Source organism: Gallinula chloropus (assembly GCF_964237585.1).
Source record: "Gallinula chloropus genome assembly, chromosome: 5".
Taxonomy (NCBI): domain Eukaryota; kingdom Metazoa; phylum Chordata; class Aves; order Gruiformes; family Rallidae; genus Gallinula; species Gallinula chloropus.
The window spans coordinates 21,408,496-21,421,382 of NC_140090.1; the positions used below are offsets into that span (position 1 = coordinate 21,408,496).

A 12,887-nucleotide genomic window follows, 5' to 3' on the forward strand; every position below is an offset into this window, starting at 1 on the left:
TGTGCTAGAAGGGTTTTACTGGTGAAGTTCTAAATTGAAATACTGGGTAAATTAATACAATAAACCTGGATCTTTTTCTGAGTGTTGCTGTAAAGAAACTACTTTATTATTTAAAAAGTATTTTAAATTCATGAACTATCTAATACTGATAAACTTTCTGCCTAGAAAGAGGACCAGATATTTTCCATCCAGGCGTTTTCACTGATTAGGTGAGGTTCAAAGTAGAAGGGCTGATGTCCATATTAACGTCACCTGAACAGCAAAGTTTGCAGTTACTACCCAGTCTAGAACTATTGCTCTTTTCTGGCCTTTGTCTGTTCAAACATTGGTGCTTATTCTCACATTTTATTTATTATTCTGCTCCTATGTAAGATTGGTTTGTGGGTTTTTGCCTTAATAGGTGCGTGAATGTGTAACACTAAACATACTGCATTCCATTTCACGAGTCCTAATGAAATATTTGGTTGTATAACTCTGCTTAAATCTTTGCAGGTATGAATTTAAATAAACGAGAATTAAATGAGCATGTGGAGTTTGAATCACAGACATACTACGCTGCCTTTGCTGCTGAGCTGGAAGCCTGTGCCCAGCCTATGTGGGGTCTTCTGTCGCACTGCAAAGTTAGGGTAAGGCTGACATTTCGCTGTCATCATTCTTGGTTTTATTCATCGTTTATTCTAGAGTTCTCAAATCTGAAAAGTCAGTCTGATTTGTGTTTGAAAAGACTTGGTTTTTGCTGTCTTTGTCTAACAAATGCATAAAACTGTGATCAACTCAGATTCTGTATGTAGTGAGTATAGAATACACGCTTGTTACCTAGTTTAGTCTCCAGAACTGGGGACAACACTCTGGGATGTTTACAGTCATATGACTGTACATATGGAATAACTTCTAATCTATTGAAGAACTGGCTAAACGTCTTTGAGTCATTCTGCCTGTGTTAAGTGAAAGATGATAAAATTGATTGTGTCTACAAATAGACACTTCATTAGATGGGGAGAGTGGTGCAGTTATGTGGTGTTTTACAGACAGCCTGAGGTGAAAGTCTCTTCGATTCTGACGTGTCAGGGTCTTCTAACTAGAACAGAGTCGTTGCTGTTTTGAAGTGTTACTTTCTTTTTAGCTTAGGGATGGGAAGGTCTACCTTTTGTTAAAGTCTGTATGATTCCTTGCTTTACTGTTGGTGTCAGTCATGTTTTCACCCCTATATTTACATGGTTTGGTTTTTTTCAGTAAATCTGAAAGAGTTTCAGAAATCTCATAGCTTAATTTTTGTACTTGTTCAGTGAAACCTGATGGGTGGGAAAAGATTGTGGCTGACATCCCAGAGGAGAGGGAAAGCCAGCAGAGCCTGGCCACCACAGAGTGGGGAGCAGCAAGATGGGAGTGTGGCTGTTGTATTTCCAGATGAGAAAAAGGGTCTGACTGAGCCATATGGCACTTGCATGGCTTCTGGCTGACCAAAGCACTGCTGGCTTTTGCATGAGAAATGTGTCATAGATATCCTAAGAGTGCGAGACAGGTCTGGAGACTCTGCTTAGGGGAAAGGGAAGATAAAAAGAAAAGTCAGTTATGAAATGAGGCTTTCTGAGTTCCACTGATGGCAGAGCAATTTGGTTTAGCTCCCCTCCCATCTTCCTTTCTTGCGTATCACTGCTTTGCTCCTGGAGGGCAATATGCAGCTCTAGGCTTGAAGTAAACAATTTAAACTGAAACAACTTTTTAAGGCACTATTACAGAGTTATATAATACAGTTATAACAAGGTTTGCTCATTGTTAAAATGTGTGCAATACTGTGTTACTGCGTTTCAGGTGCACTGTGTTAGCAAACTGTAAGACTTTTCCATAGATAGAACTTGGAGTATTTTAGCCGTTTCTTTTGATTGCATGAAGAGACTTGTTTATTTTATGATTACATCTCTAAATTTTTGTTAAAAATAAATTGGTAAACAACACTAGTCTCTAGGGTCAGATGGTGATTCTGAAGTTACCTTAATTCTCACCATTGAAATCATCATCTTTAGACTAACGGTGTAACCACCCTAATACTTAGTAATTTTCATATGATGAGGGTGTACATTATCTGCTGTAAGTATTCTTGAAATAATCCTATTTATTTGTAGTAGGAAAACAGTGCCACTTACTTAAAACTGTTTTGGCTTATGTAGCACACTGGTTTCTTTTACTGCAGGAAACACAGGAATACACACGAAATGTTGTCAGATACTGCCTTGAAGCACTTCAGGACTGGTTTGATGCTATCAACTTTGTAGATGAGGTAAAAATCCTTAGTAAATTTAAGCAAAGTACTATGAAATCTGATTAAACTTCAAGGGTGATGCACTTCCCCCTCTATCCCACTCTCGCCCCGGCTCCTAAATTAAATCTTCTAGATACTGACTGAAAAAGGATCACTTTGCTGAAATTAAGAGTTTGTTGTTCATAGTTGGAGTGTTATGTCCTACAGTCCTTTATTTGTAGAGTCTTGGCAATTTAGATTTGCTGGTGTGGGTTTAAGCTGCGTGTGTCTTAAAAGCAGAGCTATTAATGTACTACTGTTCTGCTGAAGCAATGGCAAAACAGAAGTCGTCTTCTCATATAGTAGTGGGGAACAGCTTTACCACCTTGGAGGCCATACTCTCAATTCAGTGTCATTAGCTGCTGGAGGATTAGTAAGAGGTAAACTACAGCAGTCTGAATAGGGAAACTGAAACATTGGAAAGTGCAGGGGAATGAAGCAGTATTGGATTAGTGGAAAGTAGGCCCATGAGATGAAGGTATTGAAGACATGCGCTATTCATGGTGGTTGTGACAAAGATATTTGTAGTTTGCTTTTTTAATATGTGATAGTAAAATATCTTTGTTTCACTTTCAGCCAGCTCCTAACCAAGTTACTTTTCATTTGCCACTGCACCGATACTTTGCCATGTTTTTAAGTAAGGTAAGCACGTTTTAGTCACACAGAGGATGAAAATTACCTGTTGATGTGATTGTTCAGAACAACATGTGCTTGCTTTTGTTTCTAGGCTGTCAAATGCCAAGAACTGGATCTGGATACTATCTTGCCAGATCAGGAGATGCTCATGAAACTAATGATTCACCCACTTCAGATTCAGGTATGGGCAGACTTCTGACTTGGATGAATATCTAGAGATACACAACCCAAAAAAGTTGATGTCTGATTCTTTTAACCCTCATCATTTATTTAGATGTATTTCACAGGGGACAGTATGTCTGAATTGGGGAATATCAAAATTAGCAACATGTGACAATAATAACTAGAATATACTGAGTAGTTAGGAAGAAAAAAAATAGTTCATCCCATTTCCAAAATTAAATTTGTGGCATTAGTTATCATATTCTGAGATGTATGATATTAATATTGACTGTCAGACTTTCAGAAAGCTAGGAGGAGCTAGCCCTTTGAAAACATGGAATTACATGTTCATGGAACAGCTACCAGTGGAGTGCAAATGGAGAAGAAAGCTGAATCTGAAAATCTGAAAATTTCATACCTTAAATTGAGAATGAGTTCAAGAGTGAAAGTACCCTGCAACAATTCTTTATTTACAAATTTGTATTTATTTGTATGTAAGGGGTAGTGAGCTGTATGTGTAATCACTGCTTTTTTATCTGACTTTTAACTAGGATGCCTTCGTCTCTAGAGTGTTTTCCAAGATTTTAATATATAAATAAATCACTTCATTGCCTTTGATCACTTTTGTTGTCAGAGATCTACTCTCATCTGAAAGTATGGCATCTGTTTCATAAGCACACAGTGGTCCCTTTTCATCCCTCATTCCCCAGAAGTAAATTAGTATTAAAAAGTATACTCCAGTGTAAAGTTGTAGTTTGTATGTATGTATATGTGTGATAATATATTGATGATCTGCTAATGTTGAACTGAATAGCTGAATATTCTTAAATGTGTGGAAATTTCTATATTATTTTCCCTGAACAGGCAAGTCTTTCTGAAATTCACAGCAACATGTGGGTTAGAAATGGTCTACAAATTAAAGGACAGGCCATGACATATGTGCAGTCTCATTTCTGCAATTCAATGATTGATCCTGACATTTATCTCCTGCAAGTAAGTTACGTTTTCTGAGAAGTGAAACTGGTGCTTGTTTACAAACAAACTGGTGAACAAAATCAATCTGTTCTCTTTTCACAGGTTTGTGCCTCTAGGCTGGACCCAGATTATTTTATTTCATCTGTGTTTGAAAGGTAGGGTAAAAATACGAATGCTTTTTTTCAGAGTTGTGCTAGCTGATGACTAATTTATGCCACATGAGAAAGAAGGTATCTGATACATGTCTTCGGTGGTACAACTCTCTGTCTAGCCAAAACTAATACTTAAAAACTTCTCTGCTAAAAAACATATCTGAAGTTATGTCCTTGATTTTATACTGGATTGGCTTTTGATTTACAGTGCAGGAATGAAGCTTCAGACATTTGTTTTCTGTGCATCTTCAGGGTTTGTTTTTTTTTTTGTTGTTTAAGTTTTGCATATGTTCATGTGCAAGCTTTCAGGATTTGCTAAGCTAAAGAAGTAAATAAATAGAAATAAATAGAGCTCCAAGGGTAAGGATGGATGCTTTTCTGGGTAGAACAAAATCAGGGTTTGAAAACAGATAAACCAGTGTTAGCTTTTATATGTTCTTAAAGGTAAGGTGTTTTCATGTGGAGTTAGTATGACTAGCATGTTACACTGGCAGTTAAGTAAAAATCCAAATTTTAAAATAAAGAGAGTTTTCATCTGTGTTTTCATAGAACTGCATTCCATACATGTAATTTTTGTATTTGTGTTTGTTGTGAATGGTTTCCTGAGTTTCAGTACTCTTCGTGATGGTGTTTTAATGCTGGAGACTGATGTTTCTGACTTTACTCTTTGTTATGTAGATTTAAGGTGGTAGATCTGTTAACAATGGCATCACAGCATCAAAATACAGTTCTGGATTCAGAGCATGAAAGATCCATGTTGGAAGGAGCCTTAACATTTTTGGTCCTTCTGTTAAGTCTTCGTTTACATTTAGGTAAGAATCACTGATTAAGGAATATTTGTGTGTCAGTAATACACCTGTTCACTTATATTCAGTGTTTAGTAGCTACCATAAGGCTGATTGGCCATGCAGTAATTTAAGCATTCAACACTTGGTTTTGTTTTTGCCAGTTAGTGAATTTTAATCTCTTGTGAATTAGAAATAGACATCTTACATTGAAATGGAGAAGAATGCCTTTAATGGAAATAGTTGATTTGTGTATTGTGACCATATGAAGATTCTGCATCTTTTCATAAAGACTGCAACTTTCATTTGTACCTGTTTTGTCAGATTGAGGTTGTATCTCTTAAAACATTTGCATGCCCTCCACCTTTTTTTTTTTGGGTGTATTCTTATATCACTATACCATTATATAATCTTTGTATCAAGTTTAACTTGTGTTCAATGACAGAGGTATGCTGAATGTGTGTTTTAAATTCATGCTATTTTAATGCCTTTTAAATTTTATTGTTCTAGGAATGACAGATGATGAGATCCTGAGAGCAGAAATGGTAGCCCAACTCTGTATGAATGACAGGACACACAGTTCCTTACTGGATCTCATATCCTTGGAATTTATTTAAACTAACGTGCATGAATGAGAATGACTGACAGGTACTTGGATAATAATGGGATTTTGGAGCTAAACAATATGTTTTCAGCTTACATAATTATAACAAACTGTAAAGGTGTGTTTGCATATACTTCAACAAAGGCATTTGCTCCAGCTTTGTTTTTTATTACAAAATACGCAGTTCTTCATAATAGTTCTACATTAGATTTTATTCAAAATGCTTAACTGTTCTTTTTATTATTTATTAACACTACAAAGGTCTTTTAGGTGTGAGGTGAAAAGTCTGCTTTCAAATTATGTTGTGGAAAGTTTAGCCAGGCATCTCCTTTATCTGGATTTGAGTTATTGATTATTGCTTATTTTATGCCAGTATAAAAAAGCAGCTACTCTATGCTATATTGGCTGTCGCTATCCAGAGCTGAAAACGCAAGTGATAGCAATTATCAGTGTTGCTTTGAAATTAGGGTGAAGTGCATGTGTTATGAGGGGGACTGTCTTGAAGAATAGCCACCTCTAGGAGATGTTTCTGTGCAGTCATACAGTTCATGTCCCCAAACAGCTGAATTCAGATACGCAGGGTTTATAGCTATCAGTGTATTAAGCTGTGTAGACAAATGAAATAGCTTGTGGTGATTGCCCAAAAGGGCTTGCAATCTGGGGACAGGCATTAGGGAAAAATAGTAGGAATTTATAAAGATAGAAAAGCAAGAGATTGAGATTTGCAAATATGTAAGAAGAACTATTCATTATTATAATATGACCTAGTAACTCAGTCACTTAAGTATGTAAAATAAGGCAGTCACTTTGAGCTATTCAGTTAAGTGAATCGTTTATACAAGCAATCACTTATCACTAAGTAGGAGTTACTTTATTTGTAATTGCTACTTGTGATATGGGGCAGTGTCAGTAGGTCAATTTAAGAATAGCAACTGAAATTAAAAATAGCAAATCCAAGAGGGAGAGTAAGTTGCTGTGTTTATGGATCTCAAGCTATTTATTTACTTGCTTTTTCTGCACTTAGCTGTAAACGTAAAACATTCTCACTATGAGGAAAGCCAAAGCAGTAGTGAAAACGTTAATGTCCTAGCTAGAAGCTTTGATTCATGTCAGTAATAGCTGTTGTTCCATAGCAGCTGGAGCACACAGACCTCTTGTGGTAAACACAGAGCACTGCGGAAACACAGCCTCCAAAGTGAGGGACTGAAAATGTCAAGAGAGGAGGAAAATGCTGTGCCTTGCAACTAAGTTGACTTTGCTTTCCTTAACACAAGTGTTACATTCCAGAAAACCCCAATCCTAAAAGCGGTATTATTCCAGGAAGCTTAAGCTTTGAATCAGTCTTGTCAGCAGTTGCTGATTTTAAGGCTCCTGTTTTTGAACCTGGAGGTTCCATGCAACAAGGAATGTATACACCTAAAGGTACGGTAATTGGTGTCCTTTTGTAACCTACTCAGTGGTATGATGCTTAACTAGAGGTTTCTTTAAAGAAAAAAAAAAGCAAATAAAAAACGACCTACCAAACACGGAGAAAAACTCCACCCCACAAAAAATACCAACCCCCAAACCACCACCACTTCAATGTCACAAAAGTGTTTTACTAGTTCATTATTGTCTGTTGCTTATGTTTAAGAGTCTTAGACTGTTAATAGTCTTGAATAAATTAATTTTGATCTGGAGTGAAAATATGCTTTATCTGGTATAATTAGAAAAATGGAGAGCTGAAAAATTATGAAATACGCTGTTTGCATTTCACTGATCTTGTTACCTAATCATTTGTGTGATTTTTTTAAAAAAGATCAATAGAGTTTAGAGCTATTTATGCTGGTGAGGTGTCAGCCTCAAAGCTATTTTATTTGAACTCCATATTTTCATTATTAAAGTTACTGTGATACATAATTCTTTTATATTGCATAACTATTTTAGTGGCCTGTAACATTTTTTCCCAATGAATGGTGAGAGTCTAGAACCAAGTTCATACTAGACTGGTTATAGAATATTGTTCTATAAATTTACAATACACAGTGAAAAAATGACAAGTTTATTCCCCTGACCAGCTTGTCATCTAAATTCAGCTCAGCATAGTGTTGGTATATCAAAAGAGAGGAAGAATTTAAGAACTCAGTGTTCCATTACTGTTTCCTGTCACTGAGCAGATAAGCCTGTAGGAATCTGAAATGCTCCATGTGCTCTGGTTGTGCTTCAACTCATGGCAAAGCTGAAGAGGGATTAACTCCTTCCTTCCCCGGTACCTCCCATGAGAACTGGCAGGGTTTGGGTCTGACAGTTTTAAAATAGTTTGATCTGCAGGCTGTGTTCTGTTGAAGATAGTTGTTGTCATTGTTAATGTAGGAACTAATAGGTATTAACTTGTTTGCCATTTTTTGTACAGGGAGATTGATGAGTCAGGGAAGCTCACTCTTTTATACAAATTAACACCCAGGAAAGTAATTTTATGAAACCAGAGTTTTGGGAATTGATTGGTTCTGGTTCCCTGAATTGTAATTAGGCAGCTTAACACCTATGTATTCAAATTAACTTTAATGTTCTGTAAACTGCATTTCCTTATATCATATCTGGTTTCTGGATCTTGCAACATACTGGTGTTTTTCATAACAGTGTGTGTGGGAAGTCTGTATTATGGTATTTTAAATTATAACACTAAATTTAAGGAATCTAATGCTAGATTGGGGGGGGGGGGGGGAAGGTGTTTTGTTGTGTTGAAAATAACCCAACAAACAAACAGTTTACCACTGCATTAGATCATTTATTTTAAAGGTGTTTTAGGGTTTTTTAAGTATCTCATCTCTAACAGTGAATACTGAAGAAATTTTAATGCTATGCAGAATCCCATTTAAAAATAATAACATTAAAAAGCTTTTGCATGTATAAAAGCCAGCACTGTGTTCTTGTGTACCATAGCCTTTTGAGTGTTTATAATCCTTGCAAGACTATACAGGTTCTCAGAAAGAATGGCGATATTCCAGTTGCTTTTAAGAATTGTGTTTGTGTCCTGTCACAGTTTAAACAAGTCATGCTGAAATCCATTCCCCCAAATCCCTTGTTTCCTTAAATTTAGGAGCAAATAAAAAATCCTTTGCTAAGATCACGAAGCTCCGGATTTTGCTTCCATGAACTATTGCTTAGAAAATACACCAAACCAACTTAAAGGACATAGTTCTTCCTGTTCTCTCTGGATTTGTGTGCTAAAGATGAGCTGTGTGTGCATTTCTAATATTCCCCATCTGGCTCCCTCAGTCCTTTTTTTTTTCCCCACTGTGTATCAGCAATACAAACAAGCTTGGTCTGTGTTTCAGACTATCAGAGTAAACTTTGCCCAGAAAAAAAGGGTTTTTCACAAGCCAAGTTTGATCAAATTAATATTGGGAACCATGCTATGTGCTCTTGCTCACCAGTGCGAGGGTATCTTTAGAACTGGTAGCATGAGCAGGGGTTAATAGGAGTCTAGACCACTTGTCTTCTTGCCAGGGAGAAGTTAATCTCAAAAGCATGAATAAAGCTGCCTGATTTCGCCTATTAGAGCTCACGTGTTGTAAGCACTTGTGTTCTGTTATGCCTGCTGGGGGAGCTAAAATTCAGTTTCTGCTGGGTTTTTTTTCTTCCTTTGATGACATCATTGAATGTTGCCTTCATATTGCTGCATTACAGGAGTTAAATGCTTCCAAACAGTTCAGTCTGTTAACATCGTCATTTGGTTTTAGGTTGGAAGCTTAGTTGTGTGGGGTTTTTTTTAATAACTTGCAAATATTAAAAAAAAAAAGTAGCAGGTTTATAGGCTGCTTAAGCTTTCTGTTTATGATTGGTCTGAAAAGCCACTCTGGATAACAGAAGTTTTAATGCCAAGATGATGCATAGGTACTGGTTAGAAAACAAAGGCCTATTTGCGAAGGATTGATCACAAATATTATTTCATAAGCAACTTGGCTGGTTCTGAGACTGAACAAATAATTGTGGTGGTGTAGTCATTTGGCTCACTGCACTTTCTCGTTAAATATCACCTACCTGCTTACTGCTCTGCAGTCTTCACTTTCTATTTTCAAGGGGGCTTGTGCTTATCAAGACCCAAGTGAATAATAATTAAAACCTTTTCTTACATGTACTTGGAAACAGGAAAGAGCAAACCAAGGTGCATGTGGAAAAAGTGTTCTGTAGGCTGCCAGTTCATACTTAGAAATTGGATAAATACATTTACTTAGACTTTAAAATTAATCTGTTTGGTTTTTACTTTCCTCAGCATGTTGCAACTGTTACCAGAAATATGTGATTATTTTTTTAATTATTTGTCCCACATTGTAAATTTTTACATAACAGAAAATAAAGCTGTAAGAAACTAAAATAAAGCTTGTTACTAGAAAAGATCTATTGCCTTAATAGATTGTCCATATTTTGTTTTGGAACCAAGCAGAATATTTTGGTGATATTTTGATATCTTGGATAAGTAGTAGTATTTTTTAGTGTAGTATGTATTATAGGTAATAATTAGAAAAAATCACTGTGCTTTACCACAAAAAATATATATGGAAAATTACTTAAAGCATATTAAGTTGTAAGATCCGTAAAGAGACTTTTAACATGTGACATTTTTAAACAACAGCTGAAGTTTGGGATAAGGAATTTGACCCTGTGATGGTAATACTTCGGACAGTTTACCGCAGAGATGTGCAGTCTGCGATGGACAGATACACAGCATTGTAAGTGGGAACATTTTAGAGAAATGTAACTTCACAGTGTTGCTCATCACACAATATTTTTTATTTTATTGTCTGGTGATGCTAATGATGTTATCAATGTTCTTCAGCCCTAGATTTGTCCTTGAGCAAATTTAGAAATTTACAAGCAGTATCACAGTTCTGTTTAGCTTAATCTGGTGCTGTTCCATAAATTTTTAAAAATACTTCTGGAGTGCCACAGATAAAGTGGTGAATGTCATCACAGGTAAAATACTTAACCACAAGTTAATGTTTAAAAATTGGTTACAAATTATTTAAAGAAAACAGCCGTATCTATATTTATTTTACATTTAAGTAGATGAAGCACAGTGTTAGGGTTTTGTATTTTGAAATTATAATAATGACAGTATGGGTCTCTTCTATGTAATAACCTGTGACAGAAACCATGGGTGAATTAAATTCTTATTTAAATTCAGGAAGAAACACTTGTGGCAACTTTTAAAGTTCTAAGAATCAAGATGATTTGGTATTCTTTCCCTTACAGCAACTTACCCTTGCAGCTAATACAATTTGGTTGTCTGTTATTTCACACCTTGGGAGTAAAAATAAAATTAAAAACCAATTATAATAGACTTAGTGAAATAATCCTTTGCCCCATGCTCATTCCAATCAAAGAGTCATCATTAAACGTATGCATATGTGAATTGGGTTGAAATGAAAAGTTTTCCCAACTCTTCTGTGTGTTTCTTTGTCCTGAGTTTGGCTAGGATAGAGTTAGTTTTCTTTCTAGTAGCTAGTGTAGTGGTTATTTGGGATTTAGGATGAGAGCTTAACTCTTAAACTGAAAATGCAATTCTTAAATTCATAGAAGTAATTAAAAATTAATTTAACTTTATAACTAAAGGTCATTTTAATCAGTGGATTCAGTTTGTGTGTATGTTCCCGTTTTTGTAATGCTGCTCAAAAAAAAATGGCTTATAAATGCTCCTCAATTCCAAAGTTAGTCTAAACAAAAAGAATGCAGGGTAATTATGAGTGGAAATAGTGTATGTTATTGCAATGTGTAACATAAAGTCTCATTTATTTTAACAGTTTAAAGCAAAGTGGTAAATTCCCTGGGAACCCATGGCCTCCTTACAAGAAGAGAACACCACTACATCCAAGTTACAAAGGTCTCATAAAGCTTTTACACTGTAAAACCCTGCACATTGTGCTGTTCACACTTCTTTACAAGGTACAGTCATAACTCTTACTAAATTCAGTATTTTTCTTCCACTTTATCAGAACAAGAGTTACCAGAAGCATTATTTTTAAAAAATAGATTATTTACAGTAGTTGGGTTCTAATTACCTTTTTTTTGTGGGTTTTTGGTTTGTTTGTTTAATTTTTGATGTTCAGTATGATGTTTTTTCTATAGTTTTCATTATTTAATGAATGATTATTTCATACTTACTTTGAGGAACACTGTCTTCACCATCACAGGTGCCCTTTGAATTGTGTAGTTTCAGGGAGTATGATGGTGTGATTGCTGTTCCTTTGGCTCCCACTGCAGAGTTTTAAGGTGTCAGCAGTCTGTTCAAATGTATGCAACCTTGATGGCTTTAGATCCTCAATGGCAAATATGTCTCCTAACTGCTGTTGGTTTTGACATTGCTTCCCAGATATTCTTGCTTTTGATAATGTTACAGCTTTTGATTTTCGGGTCTAATCAATGCCTTTAAATTGTGTTTGGCTTTGTCTTTGGTAGTTGGCTGCCCTTTTTTAAGAGAAGTGCATCCTTTTGAAGAGTACATGCCTCAGAAAAATGGGAGTTTGACTCTCTTTGTACTTGGAAAGTGCTTTGAAAATCTTGCGCTGTTGAGGCAGATGAGGGATGTAAAAAGTGTTTTGATTGAGTAGTGCTTTTCCTGGGCAGGCTTTCCTGTTGTGTTCTTTAAATGCTACCAGCTTCCCTAAAGCTCTTGTTTTGATTCACTGTTAAACTTCTGTTGATCAGAAAATAGCTGCTGTTAAGTATAGTAGTAACTGTGTGGTATGCAGAGCGCCAGACTTATTCTCATGGAATTGTTTCAGCTGGTAACTCTGTCTAATGAAGTATCATCTAAGTTGTTAGTGTATCATTAAGATGAATGAAGACTTAATTTACCTGAATTCATGCAATAGATTTCACCCTTATGACACAAAAGGACTTATTCCTCAAAAGCTTTGTGTTTTTAACAAATCAATGACTTCAGCAAACTACAGTTTTGCTGTGTAATTAGTGCAATTTCAAAAAAATCCACTTATAAAGTGTAAAAAAAAAATAATTTTATTTCCCTACTAATTTTCCTTCTCCATAACATTTCTCATCCTGCTCTGGGTAAGACTGAATTTCATGTGCAGAGACTATTGAATGACTTTTGGAAGCTCAGTAGTACAACATCTAATGGTTGGTCAAGCTTTTCCACTGTCAGACATCTGTCTTGCTGAAATTTAATCAGTGGTGATATTTTTTTGTATTGAGTGCCTGTTCTGGCACGAGTTTCCAAGACTGAAGCAAGGACAAAATACCCCCCATTTTCCCATGCTCTAAAGATTCTTTTA

General features: G+C 35.8%; 1 protein-coding gene across 1 annotated transcript in view; it reads left to right on the plus strand.

Annotated features, from left to right (window-relative positions):
• UBR3 (ubiquitin protein ligase E3 component n-recognin 3) overlaps positions 1-12,887 on the plus strand; it is a gene marked incomplete at its 5' end in the record, with an annotated part of 108,858 nt that overhangs the window by 34,714 nt on the left and 61,257 nt on the right. The window contains 11 exons of the mRNA XM_084265134.1: positions 493-626; positions 2,192-2,278; positions 2,876-2,941; positions 3,027-3,116; positions 3,962-4,090; positions 4,175-4,227; positions 4,903-5,036; positions 5,520-5,605; positions 6,894-7,035; positions 10,229-10,325; positions 11,397-11,538. Coding sequence (XP_084121260.1) covers positions 493-626; positions 2,192-2,278; positions 2,876-2,941; positions 3,027-3,116; positions 3,962-4,090; positions 4,175-4,227; positions 4,903-5,036; positions 5,520-5,605; positions 6,894-7,035; positions 10,229-10,325; positions 11,397-11,538 — 1,160 coding nt within the window. The remainder of the gene's footprint in view (positions 1-492; positions 627-2,191; positions 2,279-2,875; positions 2,942-3,026; positions 3,117-3,961; positions 4,091-4,174; positions 4,228-4,902; positions 5,037-5,519; positions 5,606-6,893; positions 7,036-10,228; positions 10,326-11,396; positions 11,539-12,887) is intronic.